Source organism: Labrus mixtus, chromosome 11 (genome assembly GCF_963584025.1).
Source record: "Labrus mixtus chromosome 11, fLabMix1.1, whole genome shotgun sequence".
Classification (NCBI taxonomy): domain Eukaryota; kingdom Metazoa; phylum Chordata; class Actinopteri; order Labriformes; family Labridae; genus Labrus; species Labrus mixtus.
Window position 1 is genome coordinate 7,864,683 of NC_083622.1, and position 27,298 is coordinate 7,891,980.

Genomic DNA, 27,298 nt, shown 5'->3' on the forward strand with positions numbered 1-27,298 from the left:
AGGTCTGCTGGGGCCGTTTGCAGTTTTTGCACGGGGCAGCTTCTGGACTCTTGGTTTGGGTTTTGGCATTCTGCTGAGGTAGATGTCATAGCGGGCTAAAGGACCCGTGGAAGAACGACGTAACTTAGCCCTCTTCATGAGGTGGATCTCCAAGTTGATGGCCACCTAACAATGCAGATATCAGCTGGTTAATGACTTATAGCATACTTTATATTCTGATCCTGAACAAAAATGAATGAATGAATTAAAAATACTATTGAGATAAAAACTTGTCATGACACAGATTTTTGTGTATAAATCAAGACTGACCAAGCCGCTCTGCGAGGCTGACTTTGTGCTTTGGGCTCCACGCTAATGTTGTCATGCTAACAGTCTCACAATAACAATGCTATCATGTCTATTTCAGGTGTAATGTCTTTGCCAGTAGCGCCCCTTAAATGTGGCACGGTGGCTCTACAACTGCTTAAAAGCGCTAACTGCTAATCAGCAAAATACACCTGAGTCCAAGATAAGATGTGATGCATAACGACACGATAGGATAGGATACGACACAATGCGACATGATGCAATATGATTCAACACGAGACGATCATAACTATACAGGGGGAGCTGGTTTCTTTAAATAATTTTAGTAGATTGAAGGTATTGGAGGAAGATGCTTCAGGTTGTAGATGCTTTGACTAATGACTTTCTGTTCTCTGACTCAGGACGTGTTAAACTGTGTTTGTAATCACTCTGTGTTTTATGTCTGTAACTTTTTGTCGTGCTGCTGCCCCTCTTGGCCAGGGCACTCTTCTAAATGAGATTCTTAATCTCAATGAGGTTCTCCTGGTTAGATAAATTTAAAATAGAAAAAAATAAAATAAAAATACTGCACGATAAAATGCGATACGATCTACACTCATATAACAGGACCCAATGTGATGTGATGCGACACGATGCGATATGATACAAGACAAGACGATACAATCATAACAATCAAAACTTAAATGACGCAACACGTGATATGATTCGATGTGATACAATACGATCACAACAATCTAAACATGATACGATGCGACCTAAACTTTTATGACACCAAACAACAAAATACGATATAGTATGACACGACAGGATACAGTACGATCTGAACTTATGCGATAAGATACAGTATGATACGATATACTTCATGTCCCCTGAGGTAAATTTGTCTCATACCAACACCAACAATGACAACACATTTGTACATCTAGGAGCTCTGTACTTATGTGGACATGCAAGTCAGGAAGATTTCAGGGTGCAGGGCTGCTCATGTGAAGGGGTTCATTATATAATGGAAATAGTTCAACGCTAACTTTTGGTTACATGATGAGTGGTCCTCACCTAAGAGTTATTGCATGTAGGGTTAGCTTGTTTGCACAGATGAAATATGTGGCCATATTTTTGCGAGTACAGAACAGATACTGTCAGGATGAACAGGCTGAAGACATATCACTGCAACCAAAGATTTACTTTTTCCTCTGACCACATAAAACAACTATTCAATCATTTATTTAGTCAAGCGGCTTCATCATTGTCCTCTTCATCAGCCTTCCCTGCAGCGAACAGTTGGGTGACATCACTCTCAGCTCTCTGAAGTCGCTGCCATCAAACTGCCCTCCTGCCAAACCAGTCGCTCATTCAACACGTAGCTCAGTACGGTGAAAGGGAGCATGGGGGGGTTTGCTCTGCTTTAGACAGTTAATATATCGCTGCATTTCCATCAGAAAAGAAGCCAAAGGCTCCTGTTCTGATCATCGGCATTCCTCAGAGCCTCATTAGTAAACTAGACGGTGCCAGAACGATTCATTTAGACTTTACCCCCCCTCGCTTCTCTCCTCTTTCCTTTGGGTTTCAATCCCTTCTTTTCAGGCGGCTTTGTAAGGCGCACTGTGTGCATGTGTGCGTGCATGCGTGTGATTCTAAATTAAGAGCACGGTGCAGTTTTCTGTGTGAATTCATGTGTCACTGTGTGTTTTTATGTGCATGCTTCCGAATCCAGTTGGCACATTTTGTTTTAATTAAACAGTTTGTATTTGTGTGTTTCTGCACACATCCATGCATGACTTTGTGTGTGTGCGCGTGTGTTTCAAGTGTGTGGCTCCATCGTGCATGTGTGTGCGCCTGCATCAGCCAATCACGGCGGCCCCTTCGAGATCCTAACACCATCATTCCACCACAGCGTCAGCCAATCACAGCCTGCTGATGAATCCCAAGTCCCAGCAGGTTTGACTCGGAACAGCAGAGAGGGGGAAAAAAAAGGAAATCTTGACATGCCTCCACCATGTTCTCTGTTTCCTATTTCCTTTCCTTTTCCCCTCAATGCCCTTCATGCACATTTTATACCCCAGTGGGCTCTTTGTTTGCCTCCTTCAAGTCCAGCTGCAGTGAGAGCAGGGAGGCCTCACTTGGATGAAATGAAAATGAAAGTAAGCTGAGACACTGACAGCATTGTGTGTTGTGTGTGACTATTACTCAGTACTCTGCTTTAAGCTAAGTCCTACCTCGACATTTTCATATCTTTCCATGCTAATTTATCCTAAATGCATCAGATGCTGGTGATGTTACAGATTACACCAGCAGTTTCCAACCTGCAGTTTGTCGAGGGTCCGCTTGAGGCTGGCTGCAGAAGCACAGGAAGTCACATACACACCCATTCAAAATATCAGCAAACAAATACAGTAGGTCTGATTAGCTCATCGATCGACACACACTGTACGGGGGTGAATGTTTTGATGACTCATCAGTTTTGAAGGCGTATAGCTGACCTGATTGACAAGCGGGCGCGGTGTAACAGTTTGTCAGGAGGTTTAAAACCCGCCTCAGCTCCAGCTCTCAGCCTGTCGTTAGGTCGACTGAAAGTTAGACTGAGACAGCATTTCCAGCATGGAGGCCGCCATCGATGGGACTCCAGCGCCCCCTGCAGGAACGGACGGGTGACGACGCTTCGTCCATTTATATTTACAGTCGATGTTTCACCAACTACTATAAAAGTGTTACAGGATATGCTATGAGAGGCAGAGTTATCAGTTGCTGATCAATACATGTTTTCAACCTTTGACTGAACTTTTGACAGCCCCCCTTTCAAATGTGCAATCAAAGATTGAAGGGTGATGATGATCATTAACTCTCATTATCCTCTCTGTCATCCACTGCAGCCATAAAAGAAGAAGACAAACTGAATATTGTCAGTATTTACAGTCTTTGCTGATGTGAAGTCAAGAAACTAAAATCAGTTGGGTGTCATGAGGAGGACAATGCTCGTGTGTGTGCGCGCATGTGTTAGTGTGTGTGTGTGTAAGTGCAGCGAGACAACTGTAAGTGACAGCTGGACAGCTGTGGAGGGGAGGATTAGGGTCGTCTGGAGAGATGGCAGGATTTAACTTTGAACCTGATGTGAAGTGAAGAGTCGTGTTTAATGCTCTGATCGGCGACACTTTATCACCGGATGACTGTAAAGCTGCAGCAGAGAATCTTAATCTGCCTCCTGCAGCCCTTAGATGTGTTTGTTTGGTGTGTGTGTGTGTGTGTGTGTGTGTGTGACACAACAGAGGAACCGGGAGGTCACTGAGTTTGGAGCTCGTTTGCTGAGACTGTAGCATCGGAGAGGGTTTCCATGGCAACATCGCTCTCTCTGTCTGAAGATGCATGAAATTGCCGCCAGCAGCAGATAAGTGCGAGTGAAAGAGAGAAAGTGAGGGGAAGAGAGGGATCGAGTTGAAATGTTTGGAAGGTCATCAGACACACACACAAACACAAACACAAACACACACACACACACACACACACACACACACACACACACACACACACACAAACACACTTCAATCGGGGTTAATGCGTCCTGTTACAGCCGTGATTAACACAGATCAACCACTGGTTGCTTAACTCAGCGGGATCCGGTGTGATGGTGGCGATATCCAGAATGGTTATAATCGGTCCTCTTTGTGATCTAACAATTGTCTTTATATCCTTCCTATAATTAATGTATTTGACAGCTGTGTTCTTTTAGCCTTTTAACCTATTTGCATGAAAGCGTCAAAAGGGGTAAGATATAAATACCCCCACCGCCCAGATAAAAACATGAGCCATCCAGCCTTCAAAGGTTTTTCATATCATGCTATAAAGATATTTATTCCTGCTGTGAATTCAGTTAAATGTGGGACCTAATGGGGATTCTTTGGCTTTTGATGCCAGCCTCAGGTGGACACTCCAGGAACTGCAGATTTTTGCAATTCTGCATTGGCTTCGCTATTGAATACCGCAGCATGCTGCTTAGGGCGCACTCACACTAAGCCCAGTTGTCCCGCATCGTGCTGAAGCACGGTTGCCCCCCATCCCCATTCCCCCGCTGGCCTGCACTCACACTGCTCCAGGACTAACCGGGCCTCCCGCTGACCGTACTCAAATGCATATGAATCGTGCCCGAGACCACCTCTTCAAGCAGACTCAGGAGATCGTAGCGGTCGCGTGCAGACACTCTATGCACCGTGCAGCAGTAACAGTACATAGACGTCACTCCCCCTCCCATTGGCTCGAGGTGAATTCTCCGGAGAATATCCTGCTGTGTTCTCACATCAGCTCACTCAGACTTGCTGAGGAAAAAATACTTGGGGTCTGGCAGGAGAAACTCCGGGTGAAATCTGAGCGAAAAATTTGGTTGTTTGCGTTCACAAAGACAACTGAGAACAAGAAATACCCTGAGTTTTTCAGGAGATCTCCTGAAGTGTGAAAGCCCTAATACTGAGCATTTTAAAGCCCAAATAAGAGAATCAGACGGAGTTACAGGAGTTAGTTGAATTGTATCGTCCCTTACTTTGAAATAAATTAAAAAATAACTTTTCTTCCCTCAGAAACAAGAACATAAAGTGTTGCTCTCAGAGGATGACGGCCCCTCCCCCATCCTGCTTCACTTCTCGCTGTTGGTAGCGTAATACCCACTTGTTGCCATGGCGTCCACTGGTACTCTTAGCCTCCCTCTTCTAGTGTCTGTGTGTAGGTGTTTGAGCATGTGCAGTCATGTACTGCTTCCTGTGCCAACTTTCACAAGTCGCTCTCTGTGTGTACCAAAGAGTCTGACAGGAATTAAAGAGGCTGATAATCACGGCTGTTGCTGTTTTTGTGACGTGCCCACTGCTGTTTCTTCTTTTCTTCTTGGGTCTCAAATGCTCTCTTACCCCCTCTCTTTATTTATTTGAAGAAAGAGAAGTGCACCCAGACCCCCCACCCTCCACCCGCCACCCTGGGAAGGATCCGCCACAATAACGCTGTTTAACCCGTTACTCTCTCAGTGATCCAAAGGAGGACCCGACAAAGAGTTGGCAACGCCGTGGCCTCCTCGGAGACCCGTTCAGGGTTGTTTAGTCACATGAAAGAGCGAGTGTGTGTATTGATGTTGCAACCCTATCGCTATGGAAACCAATCCAGAGATTTATAAGATTACACTTTGAAAAGAAAACATTTTGACCAGCCCAACCCCAGACCAAAAGGAAAGTGGCTGAGGAGTTTTTTTTTTAAGGTGAAAATTATAATCTGTAGTTTGACACTCGGACGTTAACGCTCTGATACTTTCAGGACCTTTTCTTTCACGCTCACGCACATTTACAGCGGGAGGTTATCTGTATTGGACGCGCTCTCCAGGGCTGCCAACTGCCACGCATTGAGCGAAAGACTCACACATATGTCGCAAGTCTCACGCTCTCACCCCACACTCGCCCCTTCTCATGATAACTTGTTTTTGTTTACTCCAGCCGTTCCAAAACTTAAAACTGCCACGGCCCACTTTGATATACGAAATTCAGTTAGGGTAAATTATTGGACATGACAAAAGGATATTACAGCAAGATAGACACCAATGTTTACTGAACGTTATGTCCATGAATAGTCATTACAGGCCTTAATAATCACTTAAAGGGTTGACTCGTGGTAAATCTTCATTATTGTGATATTTATTTTATTTTTATACTTGGTGGAGGGCTTTTCGAGGCCCACCTGCAGTACCCACACAGCCCACACTTTGGGAAGCACTGGTTTACTTCTTAGTCAGTCTATGGTTAAGGCGCTGAGTACACAATGCTATGACTACGGTTTATAACGGATCGCCTGTGAATATATATTCTGTGATATTTCAAATTGTAGGCCAACAATGCAGGTGAAGATATGAACTCAAAATGTTTCACAGCGGCCTGCAGTTGGTCGAGGCTGAAACCAGCAGCCGCTCTTCTACCAGGATGTAAACAAGCACATACGAAACGAGCGTCGGGCAGAACTATGATCAATAAAATAAAGATAAAGTTGTAGGCAGTAGGCGGTGTCATCTTAGCCCGATGCAGTAAGTCATAACATATTTAATATCAGTACAGTAACAAACACAACAGTGAAGGAAAATATAATGACATCACGCTACATCCTCACCCCTCCCACTCGCCCACAGTGAGATCACATGCTCTAAACTTTTACCTGCTGCGTTCACACATCGGTTCATCCGGGCGCCGCTCCGTGTAAAAATGGGCGAGCCTTCTGTTCTATAGATTCTTGATGCATGAGACACTCAAGAATACAAATCTGACAACATGAACACCGAAATGAAAACAGAGTCATCACTCTGGCCCCGCAGTAAGACTTCTTTATGAGTTATGTGAAACATCACTTATGAGTGATTTGACTAATCAGGCGCTTACTCGAGACATGACTTGGACGAGATACGACTCATACTGGATTTGTCCACTTCAGGCTCGGCTGAAGACTTCGCGCCTGAACACACAGAGACCTGTCACGCTGGGCTTTGCCTCTACAGAAACAAGAAGAACTGGGGTCAAAACAGCTGGGAGCACCTGTGGCTGGGTGTTCTTACAGGTGAGCAAATAAAGCAATTGGGGTAAAAACTGATTCAAGCGAACGTAGAGCTCTCGCTGTTGCTTTGCTTCGAGACGAGAAGGAGGGAAATGAATTAATAGCGGAAGGAAAGCCTGCTATTTGATTGGCTTCTTCCGCCCAAAGTGACATCGAGCGCTGGGACTCCTAGGCTTGATTTTTTAACTTTTATGCGCACATAAAAACTGCAAGAAAACTGTGTCATGCATCAGCAGAGAAGAGCACCCAGCAAGCGCTGTACCTGAGGAAAACAATAGTAAATTACTTTGGACTATTTTCCGATGACTTGACATTCATTTTGTACTTGCCTGAAATGACTTGAAATTTAACTTGGACCTGTCACAGCTGACTTAAAAAGTTTTTTTTGAAGAGCTAGCAACTAGACTCGACTGAGCGATTTTGCTCAATCTACTCGAAACTTGAAATAGACTTGTCTGAAATGACTTGGCGCCTTAAGAGACACAACTTTAGTTTACGTTCTTTTAAAGGGAAACAAAGAACATTATATCACTGAGAGTCCTGCATGAATAGAAGTGTGTGTGTGTGTGTGTGTGTGTGTGTGTGTGTGTGTGTGTGTGTGTGTGTGTGTGTGTGTGTGGTTGTGTGTGTGTGTGTGTGTGTGTGTGTGTGTGTGTGTGTTAGTGTGTGAAAGAGAGTGGCAGTGAGCATGGGAAAGTGACAGATGCTTTGTGAATGTATGAATGTAAGTGTGCACGTGTGTGTGTGAGAGCGAGAGAGAGAGAGAGTGTTTGTGTGTGTGTGTGTGGGTGTGTGTGTGTGTGTGTGTGTGTGTGTGTGTGTGTGTGTGTGAGAGCGAGAGAGAGAGAGTGTTTGTGTGTGTGTGTGTGTGTGTGTGTGTGTGTGTGAGAGCGAGAGAGAGAGAGTGTTTGTGTGTGTGTGTGTGTGTGTGTGTGAGAGAGCGAGAGAGAGAGAGAGAGTGTTTGTGTGTGTGTGTGTGTGTGTGTGTGTGTGTGCTCTATTGTGTCAGCTCTGCCTCCTGAATAGAGGAAAAAGTTGTATAGAGAGGAGCTGAAATATACGTGGGAGGCAGCATGAATATGAGGACTTCATTTCAACACGTCCATTTAAAGAAGGACGTTGAATTCACACACGCTGTCGGCTACGGAAGCCCTGAGAGGACATACAGCCGTACATTTTACTTTACCTTACTACCTGTGATAACAAGTACATTTTGATTGATTTTTCAAGATCTTGACTTATAAATCTTGTTATCTCAGAATAGTAACACAGCTTTAATTTCAGCCTCTTTTTTCTTGACATTTCAAATTTATTCTCAAGGTGCACAATGGAAAATAAATCTTCCTCCTCTCATTATTTATTTGTTTATTATTGGCCCTAATACTCTCCTGTGGCATGCAGCTGGAGCATTTACTGAAGTAGTTAAAGGCAGGGTTGTTAATTTTTGAAAACTAGCATGATTTTGAAAGTAGCATTCCCTCAGTGCCCCGTCTGCACCCGTCCCCTCCCCTCTGTGCTCCCCCAAAAGCCACGCCCCCTCACTTACATGCACGAGCAGACGAGCTGAGAAGCAGACCTCAGCTCGTCTCTCCTGGAGCTTCTCCTCAGCAGCAGAAAGATCAGACATCCTGTGCGTCCAAAAAGCAGCTATTTTCCCGACTACTGTTTCAGTCACCTAACAATATGTGCCGCTGCTTTCTACTGGTGTGCGCTCCCCTTCTGCTCTGCGCTCTACTCCACTCCGCTTCGAGCACAGCACACACTGCGTCCTATCTGAAAGGCCCTTATGTCCTTTTAATGCAAAGATGTCGTTTCAAATCGACTTTGTGCTCACAATCCTTTGAATTTCAACCCTGGATTTGAACGTCTCACTCACCTGTTTGTGCAGCGGATAGTTTCGCTTGATCATTGATCACTCGATGTGTCAACCAACAAGTTCAACTACCTTAAAAGAGTTATGTAATGTGCAGTAAACCACTTCATAGGACTCTAAGGCATGCATGTTTTTGCACACGTGGTTTGGTTGTAGTGATGTTTCACTCCTCGTCTGTGCGCTAAGCAGGTTTCTTCTTATTCTCCTTTATGTGCATTTCTGCGTCTGTGACGTGCGTCCAGCTGGAAGGAAGGGAGGCGTCTCAGGAGGAAGAAACATGCAGAAGCAGCAGACTGGTACCTGGTGATTCATGATTTATGCTAGCAGATGTCCACATCGAGTCGAACAACCGTCATTATATTCTGGATGAACACAAGTCTAAATCTATATCTCAAATTCACAAGTGGGGGTATTAAATCTGAGTTTCCTGAGGGAACCTTCCCAAGGGATTCATAAAGTTCCTATCTATCTATCAATTACCTAACGCAGTTTATGTCGTCTAACAAAACGCCAACATCTCTGAAGCTTGTGTTAACCACAGAACCTATTTCAGGCGTCTAACCAAAAACCTGTTCATAATGCCCATTGACTTTGAGAGGATAGACCCCATGGCGCTCAAATGCTAACTTACTTCCGGGCTTTAGGACTCATTCCTGTGGCGCCCTATAGCCTAAAGGCCCTGACACACCAAGCAGACGGCAAAGAACGAGTGGCAACGAAGGCCGCCTGTGACATCGGCGGGCGACGCCTTTTGTCTTGGCCAAAAAGTTGCAGTTGAACACACCGCAAAGACTACAGCTGACGGCCACGCACATGCAATAACTCTCCATGCCAGCAGTCGGCGGTAGTCTGTAATCGTCGTTCCAAAAAAGGAAAACCGGAAAGAACGCGGATAAATAAACCGATGTTATGATACGAGAAGACAATTTTCTCACCGCTGACGCTCAACACTCGTAATATAGATACTTCTAATCCAGAATAATGTCTGATAAAAAGTAGAAAATGGCGCTGGCGTTGTCAACCCTTGGTGCTTTATTAGTGGAACAAGAATAGAAGAGGCGCTTATGCTTTTCTTCTCATGCACTGGCTCTCCTGTTTCGCTTAGCTGAACAGCCAATCAGATAGATTCCTACCCGCAACCGCGCTGGCGACGGCTCAAGCTGATTCAACATGTGGAATTGGGCAAAAAAAAAGCCAAATGGGGCCGACGGGTACCGACGAAGTTTGACACACTGCAAAACCTAGGACGATGATCGGGGCGCTGGTGGCGCGGTGGTTAGTGCGCGCGCCTCCAAGTATGGAGGCTGTAGTCCAAAAAGGCCAAAAAATAAATCTTTAAAATTTTTTTAAAAAAAACTAGGGGGACGACCGCTCACCAGCGGGCCGACAGCCGACGGTCTCCTTGGTGTGTCAGGACCTTAAGAATCTCTTCAAACTCTTCATTGCTGCTGTGGTAACAGATTCTATAATAACTGACTTTGTAATGTAGGAGCAGTGTTCAGAATATACTTCAACCTGTGTTTATGTGATGTAAGCAGGGCAGCATGTCTATGACAAACATCTAAGAAGCTCGTGTTAGAAGCCATGCAGACGGTGTTTTTGTTTTTCAGGGTTAAAAAGGAAGGGGACACGACACAAGAGGAAAACGCAGGATCCACAGAGATCATGTTAAAAAGGTTTATTTCAACAACTGTCTGAATCTTGTTTTGTTTTTATTCTCTGTTCGAAGTCCCAAAAAAGTACAAAAAAAGAACAAAAAACAAGTACATCAAAGGATTAGAAATCACATCAATGAAAACCAAGACACATTGTGTTGCTTCTTCTTCTTCTTCTTCTTTTTTTTTTTTTAAATCAATCCAAGCAAATTTTTTTCTCCAATATTTATACATACTCACTGGATTAGTCAGACAAACATCAAAACCTTTCAGTAGCTTTATCTTATTTTTTTTTTTTACAATGACGTTTTACGTACATTTTAAACTTCTGTAATGATTTCTTTCTTTTTACAAAATACACCAATGCAGGCAGGGGAAGGTGTGTGTGTGTGTGTGTGTGTGTGTGTGTACATATAAGCGTGTTCATGTCTTCTTCTTTTCACTGTATGTGTATGCTTCTTGTGTGTGTGTGTGTGTGTGTGTGTGTGTCTGTGTGTGTCTGTGTGTGTCTGTGTGTGTGTGTGTGTGTGTGTGTGCAAGGAAGAGAGATAAGGGAGAGTAGAGTGACAGCAACAAGGGGGCGGGGCTGCGAAACAGGGATGTGATTGGATGTTAAAGACGGGAAAGGGGAGGGGTTTGCAGGGCGGCGGCAGGGTGAGGCTTGTGGAGGGTTTTACTCTCAGCTGGGGCAGTGGTGGCGGCGGCGGCGGTAGTGGTGGTGGTGTACGTTTTTTTGCAGCGGTAGAGGCCGCTCGGTGGCAGTGTTGCCGTGTCGGAGACGGTTGCAGACTGGGTTGGTTGGCTGGTTTGTTGACAGGCTGGTTTGTTGGTTGTTGGTTGACCGGTTAGGCGCACTCGGCAGCGAAACAGCAGAGAGTGGAGGGGGGGGGGGGGTGGAGGGGTTTCGAGGGGGGCTTCCGTTGCCGGCGCACCTTGACGTTTTTTTTTCGTTGTCGTGTTGCCGGGGGTTGCTGGGGTCGTTTTTTTGTTTTGTGTTTTCACATCATGTTGTTCTGCAGTGAGTTTACCTCCGAGGAGTTCTCCTCGCCCAGGACCTTGTGGTTCTCGTGTTTGGGGGTCAGAGAGTTGTGGATGTTGAGGGAGTCGTCCTCCTTGGGCGGGGCCTTCACCGGGTCCTCCAGCTTGTTCTGGGAGTTAGGGTCATCCTACCCGGGGGGGTGGGGAGGTGGGGGGGGAGGGGGGGGGGGTGGAGGGTAGGGAGCAGAGAGTACAGTTAGAACCACCACAAGAGTTCACAGTGTCATGATTTAGAGCGATTTAGAGCCGGCCAATTGGATGAAGTTGTGAATTTTTACAAATCTTTTAGACTCTTTTTCCAAAATCTAACCGAGACATAAGACCTGGATGACTTCAAAGACGTGTTCATCTATGTTTGAGGCGAGAAAATACAACCATATTGGACAATTTTGCACCTCACGTCCCATCTACAGTTTGTCCAATATCAACATTAAGTGCCAATTTAGGAAGTAGTCTATCAGTATGTTTACATGATGTTACTGCTACGGCAACACTGTCTCTGATTGGTTGTACTGCATGGCTGTCAAGCTAGTAAGGGGGCGGGCCTTCCTGCCAATGTAATCTGGTGCTTTGCAGAACCATCCAATATTGATGTTACAGTCTGCCGATTGCATTGAAGAAACAAAGATGGACTCTCAGCTTTTAAAAAGTGAGGAGCTGTGAGTTTCTCTTTGGATCCATGCACTCTGATCGAGTTTCACCTTCATGCTTTAAAGAACCTCAACTTCACTACAAACCGTCAGGACGCTCTTTTTTCTGACCTTTCCTTAAGGCTCGCTTCAGACTTCAGACTAGGCATCAGACTTTTACAGAGCAGCTCTCGATTTTCCTTCATTTCTGTACGCTGTGACTCTTAAACCGTCCGATTGATTGGACGTTTTCTGCTTAAACTTTAAGAGTCAGGAGATCACATCGTACAGAAATGACCAAAAGCGATTTTGAAGCAAAAATAAAACATTCAGCTTTGCACATTTGATCTGAAAGAAAAGGGCTAATCCTTTTAAATCACAACAACGTTAGATTCTTCAGAGACTTCCAAAATGCAGGAAAATACCATCAAATGTTTTTGTTTTGTTACTTTAAAGGAAGCCGGTCTCCGCAGCGGCCATTTCAGGAGGCTCCGCTGCCTGATCGTCATCATGCTCGGCTGGCATGTTGTGTTTGGTTCAGCAGGCGGTGAGGTGAGCTGCATGAGCGAAACTAACCCCCCCCCCCCCCTCCTCCTTTCAGGCAACACAGGGAGCACATGCACATCCACATGCAAGAAGAGCTTTAAAATATGCACCCATCGCTCATGCAGAATCACCTCCTGCTTCACCTCCACTTTGCATCTAATGTCACAAAATTAAACAAAACAGGCAGATCAAAGTCTCCGCCCCCGACCTTTAATCTGTGGGTACCACCGTCATACATACCCAAGCAGTCGCTAGGGAGGGAGGGGGGAGGGGGGAGGGGGGGGGGGGTAAAAAACGTCAACGTGTTTTAAAGGTTTTCATTCAATTCACGTGAACTTAATTAAGGTCAGAATAAATTGATTGCGGAGTCCATTTTAGCTCTGTTTTTCCAGCCTCTTATCCCCCATTAATACTGCATGGCATCATCGACCCTGCTGCGCCCTGGCTACCCGGGGCGTCCGTCTGCCTCTCTTTGTTTCACACACACGCGCACACACGCGCACACACACACACACACACACACACACACACACACACACACACACACACACACACACACACACACATCATACTCCTGATCCGGAGGCTGATGCCATTTAAAAACACACCCTAAGTGGATGTTTGAATCAATGGAATTTCTTTTTTTTTTTTTTTTTTTTAGAAAGTAAGATCAGTGAGAGCATTTACCCGCTGGCTGCTGGCCTAGATAGTAACTTCAGGCAGGACGTGTGGATACGTCACTTCCATGGTAACGGGGTAGGGGCCCTCTGTCCTCCCGTCAGCGTGAAACTGGGAAAAGTTTTTGTTTGTTGGATATCACTGTGGTTCACTTGTGGAGCAGGGGGGTGTTGGGTGGGCAGTGGGTGGGAGGCACGGAGTCACAAGGACTTTAGAGCGGGTGTCATTTTTTTTTGGGGGGGGGGGGGGTGGAAGCGGGAACAGAGATAAACAGGATTCTGACGATGATGAAGATGATGATGATGATGGAGGCACACAGACTGTTCCTGATGTCCATTTGTCTTTGAGCGGGCGTGTGAGGGGGCGAGGTGCAACAACATGTTTCAGGGTCACATCAGAAGCCTTTAAGTCGTAAACCTCTACATGTACATTTGTTGAGGTTAACTTTTAATCACTTATCACTTCTCCAGGATGCTGCGGGCGTGTCCAGCTGAATGCACTGAGACCACGCCCTACCAGGCACTACCACTATAAGAAAGTAGGAAAGAAGAAAATCCCACACCGAGTGACTTTTAGTCAAGTTAAATACACATCCTACTCTGCAAGCATTGATCGTGTTTGTGGGAAATAAGGATCGTCACTGTCATCTTTACCTGGTGCACAGAAATGACCAAATGTGTTGTAGGGGTGACCCCGTGTAGCCGAGTACTCGACGGCCAGTCTCACAGTCAAGCACAAGGATCGTTCCATTCCAGCTCTATGGGGGGGGGGGTTTAATGTCTGACTTTACATAGATTTGTCTGTTTCCTCCAAATGTGTCATGACTCAGAGAGCCTCTCTTGGTACTCGTATTTTAAATCACTCTCCTGAGTGTGAGCATGAAGAAATCATCCCGAAGTATAGATAGAAGCGGCAGATCCATGATCAGAGGATTTGATTGGACATAAGAGAAGTCAATCATCAACACAGGAGCGTGCAATTAGCGGCCAGAACAGGGGGAGGCACCTCCTTCCCAACAAAGACTCTCATTGGCTGTTATGAAGTGTCATCAAAAGGTCAGCGGACGTTTTTTGAACAGTTTTGTGGATCGTTATGGATCGAACATGTTGGGATAAAATCTTTCTCTGGATTTAAATCGTTGGGACTCAGTTTGGTGGATTATTGTGATCAGGAGAGTTCAGTAAATCTTCAAATAGTTAGCTAAAAGACGTTTGTTTGTTTGTTTGTTTGTTTGTTGCTGGTCTGACCCGCACACACACGGGCCGTCAGTGTGTGCGTCTTCTGCATTGGACATGTGTAATATGGTTATAAGGTCACATTAATGCAGACAGTGGGGGACATACCTAAAGTGTTTATGTATATTTAAAATGAGATGTGCAGCTCGTGCTGTGGAAATACAAGCATCGACTGGAAAGGGAGCAAACGCTGGAGGACTGCGGCGAGCACGGAGTATGTGGACATTTGCAGTTAAAGCGCAAACTGTCGCAAGTTAAGAACTCAGGTTCAAATAGGTAACGCTTGAACTCATGCAGAGCTGGGTCAACCCGGTGCAGTGATCCAGCTCTTTCACTGCAGATGATGCAGGGGCTTTAAATCGATGTGGTTTGACAGTCAGTGAATCTGCTCGTTGTCATGCTTGGCGCCTTAATACGTCGAATATTTGCGTTGGTATTTATGTCCAGTGTAAAGAGTACATTTCCCCGCCTGTGCTGCTCTCTCCAAGACTCGTGTGTGTGCGTTAGCGTTCGAGCTTTTGCTTGTGTTTACCGACTGGCTCTTTTTCCCTGAGCATATATTTGTGTTTGCACAGGTGTGAGTGTTTGTGTCAGGTCTGATTGTGTGTTTGTGTGCAGTGCAGAGGAATATGAAGGCGAGAGGAGCTGTTCATAGTTTTAATGGGAAAATTGATTCTCTCTCTTTTCTAACGTCTCTGCTGCTCGCCTGCAGAGTGTGGACTTTTTTTTAAAGATTTATTTTTGGGGCTTCTTGTGCCATTATTGTAGAGATAGGACAGTGGATAGAGTCTGAAATCAGGGAGAGAGAGAGAGAGAGAGAGGGGAATGACATGCGGGAAAGGAGCCACAGGCTGGGCTCAAACCTGGGCCGCCCGCTTGGAAGACTACAGCCTCCATACATGGGTCGCGCGCACTAACCACTGCGCCACAGACGCCCCTGTGGACTTTTTTTTAAGGTCGTCTCAGATCTCATCCGCCGGCTTGAGAGCGCACTCAGTCGATGGAAATGACATTTTCTGATAAATTACGGTCAGGTCCGGCCGGTCAATTCATTTACCGTGTCGAATTTGTTTAGTATTGACAACAAAAAAAAAACAATTTGATCTGAGCGTTTTCTGCAGAGCAAACTGTGTCTGGACTCTGTTAAACAACTGAAGGGAGGATTGAGGACACTAGGGTTCAGGCTGCACGGTGAATGATGCACAGAGCGTCCTGTAGCTGCACCAAGACATTCACCTGAGTGTGTTTTTGTTCAGATATGACGGGCATGTGTGTGTGTGCTGCTCGTAAATAGAATGTAGACGCGGATATTTGCTCTGTGTGTGTTTGCATTTTCGCTTTAATTTGTCCGTAAATTCTTTTTTTTTTTTGACTCGCTGCAGGAGCACCGTTTCTGAGTTGGTTTTGACCTCCAGGAACTTTCTATTTATGATGTGTGAACGAGGGATTTCACACATCTTGTATGGAAGTGGTTCTCAACTGGTGGGTCGGGACCCAGAGGTGGGTCGCAGATGTGTGCCCTCGAAAAAAAAAACTTGTTAAATAAGGCTGTGTAGCGTTTTTTAAACATGTTTTTAAAATCAGTTTCCTAATTCTGTCAAAATGTTTTGTACAGACTGAGGATCAAACTGCACACATTTGAAGTGAATAAATCTGATTGGTAGAAAAATATCTGAAATTTCGGTCGCAATTTTTCCCAGAGGAAGGTGGTGGGTCCTGAGAACCACTGTTCATAAGGATGGTAAATTTGCAAAGAATATAAAATAAATACTTTCCTATGAACATCACATTGAAGGTCGGGTCCAGTCTTTCTTACGAGTGGATTCATAAACTCACACTGCACAATACAGCTGTTGCTAATGACCGATAAAACATACATGGAAGTTACTTCTCCAGCTAAAACAAAGCAACAGGATTAGTTGCCCCTGAGATTAAAATATAAACTAGCAAAAATTAAGCTAAAATCTCGGCCCTCCCTCGATGTATTTGCTTAATGCACTTTAAGTCCACGCCCGGTTGATCATTCAGATCGGGACAGTGACATGAGCTTCAGCTGAGCTTTATAATGCAGTTCGCTTTGTGATGCTTCTCTCCCCCCCCCCCCCATCGCTTACATTTTCCATGCCTAAGTGGGCGAGTGAATGTCGTACTGAAAAAGTACTCCACTGCTCTGTTAGGAGTAGGAGTGTGAGCAGAGGAGTGTTATGTAAGCTGCATCTAATGTCGCCTCCGGTCCCTGACGCCTGCAGCAGAGAGAGAGAGAGAGAGCGTGCTTCAGAGGTCAAAGTGACCTCATTTATTTTATTTTCAAACATTTATTTATCCGCCTAAAATCAGATCTATGTGTATTTCAGTTGCACGGCTCAAATACAAACACTGACCAAAGTTTACAACGTGCCAGAAATGTTTCTGACCGGTCAGGAGCAGCAGGTCGAGCCCTGATTGGCCCTCGTGCCCTCCCTGTTCACGACACTGCACAAGACGAGCGATTGGGCTGAAATTCAGTCGTGCGACTTCAAGATCGGCTCAGAATGGGGCTTATATCGTACAGTGTATCTCTGACTTTAGGGTGGGGTGTAACAAACGGGGGTCTTGTCGTGATAGAGCGTCCAATGAGGCGTGACGTCTTTTTCATTTTAGCAGCTTTCTGGGTTTTGTTTGACATGATGTCTACCGACTATTGACTCCCCGACTATAGAGTCCCCGGGTAGTTAAGAGATGACCACTTTATTATTTTATCTTTCTTGTTTTTTGGTTGTTTTTTGGGAACTAAAAAATCTGAAAATTGCAGCTTGCTGTGTCACTGATTCAGCCTCGCCCCGCGCCACTGAAGACAAGCTAGGTAAGTCAGCAGTCTGGATAGGGAGATATGGGGTCCATGTTTTGAAGAATAACTGAAACCAGAATCCGTTTTAATCCATCCTGGTGTTTGTCTGCACGCTAATGAAGAAACGGGGTTATGCTTAAGTCCATTAACAGGTGATGTTTGGTATTTAAACTCTTTCTCTCGTCGTGTTTTTATCCAACATTTAATTTCAGTTTTGGAGGGAGGGGTCGAGACTCGGATCGATCCAGTGACGAGTAGAGAGAGAGAGAGAGAGGGTGATTGACAGGGCCACAGTAACAATGAGAGAGCTGTCTGGGAAGGTGAGAGAGAAGGGGGGTGGGGGGGCTGGGTGGGGGGGTGGGGACTATCTGACATTTGGGGATTTTGGTCTTACCTCACAGTCGGACTCCTCTTTGGTCTTACACTCCCAGGTGTATCTGCTCATGGTTTTCTGAGGGGAGGGGGATGGGGCAAAGGGTTATACTCCTCAAAATAAACCAAACAAGGCATCCTCAGAGAGAGAGAGAGAGAGAGAGAGAGAGAGAGAGACAGAGACAGAGAGAGAGAGACGGACGGGAAAGAAGAAGATCAGAGAGGACAGATAAAAAAAAAGGAGGAACAGCGATAGATAAGAGACGATACATGAAGATCTAGAAGGAGGTCTGAGAGAGAAAGAAGACGAAAAAGAAGCAGACAGATAAAACAGAGGGAGAGAGAGCGAGAGAGAGAGAGTGTTGGAGACAGAGAGTAACTTCCTTTCAGACGTCAGCTGTAACTCACAGCTCGGCTTCAAACAAAGACTCTCTGGTTGTGCACTGATATGATTCTGTGTTACCAAAGTTAATGAAGGTTTGGTTATTTCTGGTGACGGTTCTCCACCAGTCGTGACTTCGGGTCGGGAAGGGAACCGAGGTTGTTTGCTGTATTAGTGGGTTTGTTTCAGGGGGAAAGTGATGGTATGGTTTTTGGTTTCAGGAGGTCCGTTGTTTACGGCAAAGTGAGTTTTGAATGCGGCTGGAACGTGTTAGAAAATAGATCTGGACTGAACAGTAGTTGGAATAGTCTTCTGTTTGCTTTAAGTTAGAAAAGAGGGCAGACGTGCTGCATTTGGAACATGCACTTGATGCCAAGAGAGGTTGTCAGTATTTTATGAATTGTCTGTGCTGTAATACTGTAACTATATGCTACTCTCATTGCAACCAAATTTACCTGCAGGTAAAAATGAAAAAACCTGAACCTGATTGCAACCGACTGACCACCAGTGGATTATCAAATTACAGCTGAATAAATGTGTTTTTACTGCTTGGCGGCCGCATTTTGGAACCAAGTGCAAGAAACAAACACGTGTCTATCGCAGCACTGCTTCATGGTTGGGGTGAAAAACCAAACTGCGCTTGCAAAAAAAAACAAACCATTTAAAGCGTTTACAACAACTCTTCAGTCCAGAGGATGAGTGATGACTGGGGAGTTATGATACGCTGGTGGTGTTGAGTTAGAAAGTGACCGTTTTAAGAGATGTGGTTAAGAGGGGATGATGGATGTTTTTTTATGATACTTTTTAGAGGTTTATTTTCTTTTAGGGTGATGACAAAATGTATTTGGGTGATATTAAAGGGTCCATGTTTCTTCTACTGTAAAGAGACATCTAAGCTGCTGTAGCCTTACAAGTGAACAGAACTACTGATGGAGTAGTTAGAGGGTGGTACCACACCTTCACAGAACAGAAACAAAACAAACTCTACCTCGGTTGTAGCACAAGAACTACCCATGCTGCTACAACGTTAGCGTAGCCACTATAGCTACACATGCTCAGGTTAGTGACTGTTGACTCTCTGCTGCCTCCTGCAGGCAGCACGAGGCGTTGCATCTCAGATGTTTATCCTGATATCCCGACCATTTCTCCCAAGTCATCCCGCACATTTACCTTACCTGTTTGGGATCCTCCCACAACCTCCCCACAGGAAAAAAAACAACCATGAATCATAACACTCTCCCCGCCCCGTTTTTCAGGATAAACAAACATTCTGGTACAGTTCTGTAAACATATAAGCAAAGCTGCAGTGGCCAACATGTCCACCAGGTGGCGCATGTCAGCGGCATTACAGAAATGCCATGACATACCGATGCAAGAGGTGATTAAAGAGAGAGCAGGTTAGAAAGAGGCAGGTTGGGCAGCGCTCAGAGCGAGGGATTGTGGGAGTTTTCTCTTAAAGGGGTCAGGGTTGAGCTTGCTGCTGTCGCCGGGCGCACTGTGAGAGGCGAGTGCATTAATGTTCAGTCTGCATGGTTTCAGGGGGAGTTTAACCTCTGACCCTTGGCTGCGTTAATGCTGCATCTGCTCTGTGTCAGCGTGCAGCGTGCAGCGTGCAGCGTGCAGCGTGCAGCGGGGACGCCGTTCAGTCAAAATAAAGCAGAGCGCTGACTGTGATGCGCCTTAAATATCAAGAGAACACTTGGAACAGATTCTCTCTGCAAAAATGTGTCAAACTAAAGTCGATGTTGCTCCAGCAGCCAATATAACACCTCAACTATTTTTATCTGACACTGTCTTGTGTGTGTGTCGGATCGATAAGCAATAAACCAGGAGAACTGAATCAATAAACCGGATGAAACTCTTTAGACTTGACAGCCGAGTTGTTGCCATAAGAACAACCTGCATGTGCACGCTTTGAGATGTTACTCTACATATTTGGTCTCACGTCCCTGGGTATCGATTATTCTACTTTTGCAATTTTCTATCCTACATGCACCTGTTCCCTCTTCACGTCGTTATTATTTCCTAAATAAGAGAAAGAGCTCATTCAAATCCATTTACTTCACAATCTTCGTTACATATGGATTGTTAAACATGTGTACTCAGATCTTTATGTGCTTAAGGCTGTCAAATTTTCAGATACCACTTTTCTTCTTTTTACAATACTTTTTACAATTTTCTTTGAATTATCAAAATGTCCAAGCTTTCTACACAGCTACAGATTCAAGTCAAAAGGAGAGCAGCGGTGGACGTGTTTCAAGTTCTTTAGGTGTTAAAGATCTGACAAAGATAAGTAGAGAAGAGGAGGGGACATGGTTTAAAATGCACGTATGCATCTGTAAAGTTGGAGACTGTGTCCAGCAGTTTGCTCGGTGATTAAAAGCAGAAGACATTTCCAAATATTGTGTAGCTTGGACTTGTGTGTTTGTTGTTGCCGTGGTATCAAAACAGGTAGCCATATTGTTTGCAATTTAACCTGAATCATACATTGGAAACATTTGGCTGGTTTAAGTCAAATTGGGACCAAATGAAGAGCCGTGTGAGCTAACAAAAGCCAGCTTTCATTAAAATGATCCGGCTCATTATAAAGGGGCGGGACTTCCTGTCGCTATGAGCTGTATGACCGACTTACATGCATCAAATTGCGTTCTTTGTCAGCCCCTTGCATTCATTAAGAAAACTCCCGCCATTCCTCCCCACTCCGGCCCCTCCCACCGACCTCTTTACCGTAAAGCACACCTCAGAGTATCGGAGGACACTCATGCCCATGCATTAGGGGATGGGGGAGGGGGAGGGAGTCAGAGGGCCCGGGCAGGGTTTGCGGGGGAGATGCAGAAAAAGGGGTGAGAGAGAGGTTGAGAACCACGTTACCTGACAGATAATGTTATCATAGTAAGCCAATGCACGGGCATGAGGGACGTTAGGAGGGGTGTCGCACAGTTTCCTTACATTTGGGTGGGAGCCCTCAGCGATGGTGGACAGCGAGAAATTATCATTGTGCGTCTCCGATGTTGGCCGGTACTTACTGCTGGTGGTCGGAAGATGGAGGGAGGGGGGAGGGGGAGAGGGGAGAGGGGAGAAAACAAATATGGTGAGGGGGGGGGGCGAAATATATGGTGAAAGAGTTGCAGACAAGGAAAAAGAGTTGGTTAGGAGGCATCAGAGAGGACAGAAATTAAGAGATTTTATGGAAAACAAGGGAAGATTTTAAAAGATATTGAGGAAAGGAAGAGAAGGAGGGAGGAGGAGAAGGATTTGAAAATGTGTTTTAAGAAGGGAAGAAGAGAATGAGGAAATATAGAGAGAGGAGGTGGGAGATGAAAGTGTAAGGAAAGAGAAGAGGGAAGGTCATTTAAGAGAGAGAGGCCAAGGAGGGAAAAAAAGAGAGGAGGGTTAAGAGGGTAAAAGCAGCGAAATTGGGGTTCCAGATAATAAAAAAAAAGAGGATTGGAAAGATAATTAAAAGTACAGGACGGTTTAAGGATTTAAAAAGAATTCAGGAGAAGGGGAAAAGAAGAGCGAGAGAGGAGGGAGGGGGGGGAGCGACGTTTACAGGTAATGATCCACAAGGTGAGAGGAAGACAAACCGACGCAGACACGGTGAAACAAAAAGGAACAAAAAAAGACATTCAGGAAAAAGATTATTGTCCAAGAAACGACCGACAGACAGACAGACGGGAAAAAGGGAGTAGGGGGAGAAAAAAAGCAAGAAAGCAGCATTAATTAGACAGCAGGAGTCAAACATTTTATCTGTGATGCAACAAATTGTGATTCATATTTCATTTTTGACCATCAGATTTAGTTACATGAAAGAGGCTAAACTTTGACCCACGTCTGACGCAGTACTTTCTTCCCCAGACTTTGCAAAGCAGAGAAACGACGACACCGATTATTTTATCCGATCAAACCGATGCGCGGCTATTTGTTTATATTTGTGGCCAGCTTGCTCCTTCATGCCTCGTCTTTCTGCTCGTAACAGATTGAATGGTTTAACATTTACCTGGAGGAGAATACCAAAGTGACATTACTTTGACGGACAGGTGGAGCCAGTAACCTCTAACGTCTTCTGACAGGGATGCACATAATTCATCTTTCTTTTTCCTACGTTCTTTCTTTCTTTCTTTCTTTCTGATCTCGACTGCTGCAGAGAAACACTGCGACTGCAATTACCCAGAGCAGATGGGGGTGTGTGGGAGTCTCATATATTCATGAGCCTTGTCAGCAGTGTGCACACACACTCACACGTTCCCCTGAATGTGTCACACTGAGCTTTTTTTTTCACTTTGACCATCCTCTCTTGTTCCCTCTTTCACTTTCTCTTTCACTGCTCCCCTGCAACAGTTTCTCCCTCACTGCCGCCCCCTCCTCCCCCTGTTTCATCCTGCCCTCCTTTTTTTTACTCCTCTTATCTTTCCTCTCTTCCTCCTCCTCCTTCTCTCCTCCTCCGCTTCGATTTCTTTCAGCCGACCACTTGATGAGGCTGTGTTGTCTCTTTCATGCTGCACCCCGACGCTCTGCACACACACTCACACTCACACTCACACACACACACACACACACACACACACACACACACACACACACACACACACCCCTCAGGTCGCACAGCTGTATGTAGGTCAACCCCGCCTCCCCCTGTTCCTCCCTCCCCCCCTCCCCCCTCCTGTTCAGACTGCCCTACTTTCAGCTGGATGCAGAGTACCAGTGACATCACCATTTTCTGCAATTTTTTATTTTTATTTCTGCTAGCTCGGCTGGCGACTGAGTGCGCCACTTCTCCTCCTCACCCTCATCTTCATCATCCATAATCTCCCCCGCCATGACTAGCATGCTAACCGTCCGTGTTTGAGGTAAAAATAGACCCGTAAGCGTGGGATCTGGTGTTGAGGATTTGGTGCTTCGGTTCACATTTGCATCCTCATCGCTCGATCGCCCGGCTGCTGCTGCTCTCATCCAGGACAGCTCTGTTGCTAGGGAGACGGTCGCTAAAACACAGGCGCTGGCAAAGCTAAGCCAAACCGACCCCCACCCATCCACCCTCCATCCTCCACCCTGCTGCCAGCCTCCACTCCTCTTTATATTCAATCCTTCAATCCGTCTGTCACTCTGGTTCTCCCCATCGCTTTGAATTCAGTCCGGCATCCTCTGATGGTCGTTTTCTCTCCGTGTAAGGATTCTGAGCTACAGTCACAGGAATTACAACATTTTATCACACACATGAATGTTTCCGAATGTAATCCAAATCGTGCTCGTATGTCCAGAGGTGAAAGTGACAGCATGAATCAGAATCTTTGTTTTTATTCTGAAGCCCAAGGCATGAACTTTATTTTATATTTCATAAAGAAAAGGAAAACGAGAAGAGAATCAAAAAGACCTGGTGATGAATTTAAAGGTTATATTTTCTTAAACGTATCTTAATATTTGCTTTTATTTCTAGGAAATTACAAAAATTGCTTTTAAAAGAAGAATCTAAATTGAATGCAGATCGTTAAAAATGCAAATCTGTACTTAAGTAGAAGAAGGTGGTTTGGCTAAAACGTGTCGGCAATGATTCTCTCATGAATAATGTGAATAAAGCTTTGCAGGTAGTAACTCTTGTGATGGTTTGACACCTTTTCTCTCCTTTTTGACGTATAATAACCTTTATTTATAAAGGGAAACAACCAGACTTTATTTAAAGAGCGTGCAAAGCAAAATCTGAAATTGGTCTGGAAACACAAGAGCGAGAAGTCTGTTTGACTGAATTATGAGTTTGGACTGTTAGTTCTCTTTTAGGTCAGTTTTTTTGGGGGGGCGGGGCCAAACGTGGGGCTTCAATCGTGCACTAAGCATAATCATCCTCCTTATTGCTTACAACGAACAATAAAAGCACCCAGGACTTTAAAATCTTCAGTTCAGCTGCTCGATCAGAAGTTACGTCAAGTTTTAACACGACAGTCAGCAGTTTTGCTAGCCAGCTGTGCCTTCATTCTGCAAGTGCATCTTGCTCCTGATACAATACATATCACGATAATGGGTTCATGATACTATCCTTTTTGCGATTTACTCGTGGGCTTTTATCTGATAGGACAGTGGTTAGAATAGGTCGTCAGGAGAGAGGGAGTGGGGAATGACATGCGGGGAAGATTACAGATTTATTGCAGTTTGTATTTTTGTGAAATAGATTTAAATTGTCCATACTTGTATCGATGTTTAAATGTATTGCGACGTATTGTTACCTCTCTACCATTGAGTGTATGTTTCATGCACTTATTATTTAACCTGCATGTGCGGGATTGCGCATCCTAAGTCTCAGAGCTGATCCCCTGTCCTGCCTCCCCTTCCATGCTATGATTACTTTGTCGTTTTATAATGATTGGGAGCTGAATAAATGCAAATCATGTAGTCTCTTTTTCCTTGTTTTCTCTGCTTCACTCTACTTGCAAACTTAACGATTTTGATCATGTTTTCAGAGCAAGGTAACGCTACACAAAAATACCTCTCAGACCCTACAGAACTCTTTTCTGACTCTTTACGCCAGCTTCTCCTTCTCCCGCCTCCTCCCTCATTTTTATCTGTCAACTGGTTTTCTGCCGGCTGCTCACCATCAGCTCCCCTCCTTCTCCGTTTCCTCCTGCATGCCTTCATTGTCTTCCTCACTTGTTCTCCTCCTCTTTCAGCTGATCTACCCTCTCCCCTCCTCCTCCCGCAGACTGTCCTTGTCTCGCTCTTTCTTTTCTGTCGCCCATCCCCCACCCTCTCTTCTTCTGTCTCACACACCCTCCTCATCCTCCTAAAGAAACCTCCTGTTCTACCTTTTCTTCCTCCTCTATGCATTTCTTCATTTACTTCATATCCTGTACGCCGTCTTTAAATCAAACTTCACATTTACAATCGTCTACATTTATCTGTATCTCCGTATGAATTTGGTTCATGTTAAAAAGATCCACTTAATTGATCCGAGGGTAGCAGGGACACTAAGATCATGGAAATACATCTTTCTACGTTTGTAAAAAGGTAAAACTAAGCAAGGGGCGCCGGATGGGTTAGGTCCCAGCATGTACGGAGGCTGTAGTCCTCTTGGAAGGCGGCCTGGGTTCAGGATTAAAAATAAATTGTGATTATCGCTTATTTTCTTTAATAATCGCGATTAATTGCATGTTTGAAATTCCATTATTTCACATCTAATAAAATGATTGTGAGGCTTTTATTTTGAATTTGTGTACTCTCTCAAGCTGAGAGTATTTAACTTGCTATTTGTATTCAACCATGCTTTTATTTTGAAATAAAATAAGGACCTAAAGATTTTAGACCTAAATGAATCACGATTAACTAGTTAATGCTGACAGCCGTAATTATTAAGTCACTATTATGTTCATTCTTATCTCAAAGTACGCAAAGTTAAAAGCAAGAATATCTCCTGCCTTAGCATGACTGCACTGCCACTTAAAAGTAACAGGTTCAACCAAGGCTCGATCCCTCCATCACCTCAATCATTCTGAGTCATACATGCTGTGAAAGAAATTATTTTGGTGAAAGAATCATTTCTGAGGACAAAAAAGCATCTGCAGGATGTTTATTTCAAATCCTGTGAAGGACAAATCCTGCTGCCTTTCTTTGTTCAATATCTCAACATTTCCAGCATTCTTTTAATTTTTAATGATGACTAATGCCTCATTTCCCCAGCATAGAAAGACGTGACCTTTTCTTTTTGTTATAGTCCTGTTCTGATTAGTTTTTAAGTTCGCAGTCAATACACTGCAAAGACCTGATTGTTCCGAGTGAACAAACCCTCAACTTTTAAATAACCAAGCTTTCATTAAAAGGAGCCGCATTTTTGTAAAATAAGATCTCCTTCACAGAAAGTAAGACTCCATCATGAGACTCTGGCAGCAATCAGGTAAAAACTTTTACCATCTCAGCAGTTCCAGTTACGGTTTGGTCCGAGATTTTTCAAAAAGTTGGTCCAAAATTTGACGGAACAAGAGTCAAAGAAGAGCCTGGAGCTCACAGGACAAATCACTAAAAGAAGCTCTTTAAAGAGTTTTGTATAGTTATCAGCAGAAAGATGCTGGAAGAAATACTAATATATCTGTTAAAAAAAAAACTCTCGTAAGCATTACTGATTTTTTTTTTTAAAGAAGTATATATGTAGGTGTTACGGCAACACTGTCCCTGATAAGGTCCATTATATGGCTGTCAAGCTAGAGGGGGCGGACCTTACTGGTCACATGTCCAATGGCTAAGACGAAGAAGGAACCGCCGGCTTGATTGGGAGAGGCGGGAAATCCGTGCAGGAGAGCAGGGAAGAAGGATGGTGGACTGCACCATCCTGTCATCTGGTGAGAGAAGCTACAACAGGTAATGTTTGCCTTCGTTGCATTTAGCCTTGGCTGCTACATGCCAGGGCAGGAGACGCCTGGGAGTAGAAGAGAGTTGATATATTTCCCAGGGTTGTGTTTGCAATGACACTATGTTGAAGTCCCCAAAACACTGAGAATTGAAGTTAAGCATGGCTCTTAGCTGAGAAAGGATGGCCCACTCCATTAGCAAAGAAAGGGGAAGATATAAACGCTATCACAGACTCCTGCTGGAGCCTTACCTGCGTTTGCGCAGCTTCTTGTTCTCCGTCTTGAGCACATGGAGCTTTTTGGCGAAGCACACGATGATCATGAAGAGCAGCAGGACCACCAGAGCCGAAGCGCCCACGGCCAGACACATCACCTGGAACTCGGTCACCACGGACTCACAGCGAGCACCCTTGTGCCAGATGTAATCCTGGACGTTACATCTAAAACAGACAGAAGAGGGAGAAAGTAGACGGTGAATCATTGATGTTATATTCCTGAACGGTCCACCTTCTTAGTAGGAATGAAGTTGTAACAGAGTGCCGTTTATTTAACTGTTGCACCAAGATGTCTGCCGGCCCTTAATCTACCCCATTTGTTCCTCTTCAGTCTGGTTGGTTGATCATCATACACCTCTAGGTTGGTCTGTAAATCTTGTAAATTATACTTGGATACATCGTCAGTAAAAATATTCTCTTCCTCAGGTCTGTTTCGCCCGTTCATCTTGATTATGGTCAACTCGATTTGTTCTTATTGGGGGAGAGGAGTAGCAGAGAGACTAACTCCCATGATTCCCCGTCAGCCTTGACGTTATCTTTTCTTATTGTTTTGATTGAGAGCGCCCTGTGCGTTAATTCTACACAGAC

The 27,298-nt window shown here is 44.8% G+C and overlaps 1 protein-coding gene across 1 annotated transcript in view; it reads right to left on the bottom strand.

The window, feature by feature from the left end:
• Positions 1-10,406: 10,406 nt before the first annotated feature.
• Positions 10,407-27,298, bottom strand: part of LOC132983484 (chondroitin sulfate proteoglycan 5-like) — a 50,022-nt gene continuing 33,130 nt past the window's right edge. The window contains 4 exon segments of the mRNA XM_061049801.1: positions 10,407-11,564; positions 17,746-17,802; positions 20,977-21,133; positions 26,687-26,875. Of these exon segments, the coding sequence (XP_060905784.1) occupies positions 11,397-11,564; positions 17,746-17,802; positions 20,977-21,133; positions 26,687-26,875 (571 nt within the window). The 3' untranslated portion in view covers positions 10,407-11,396.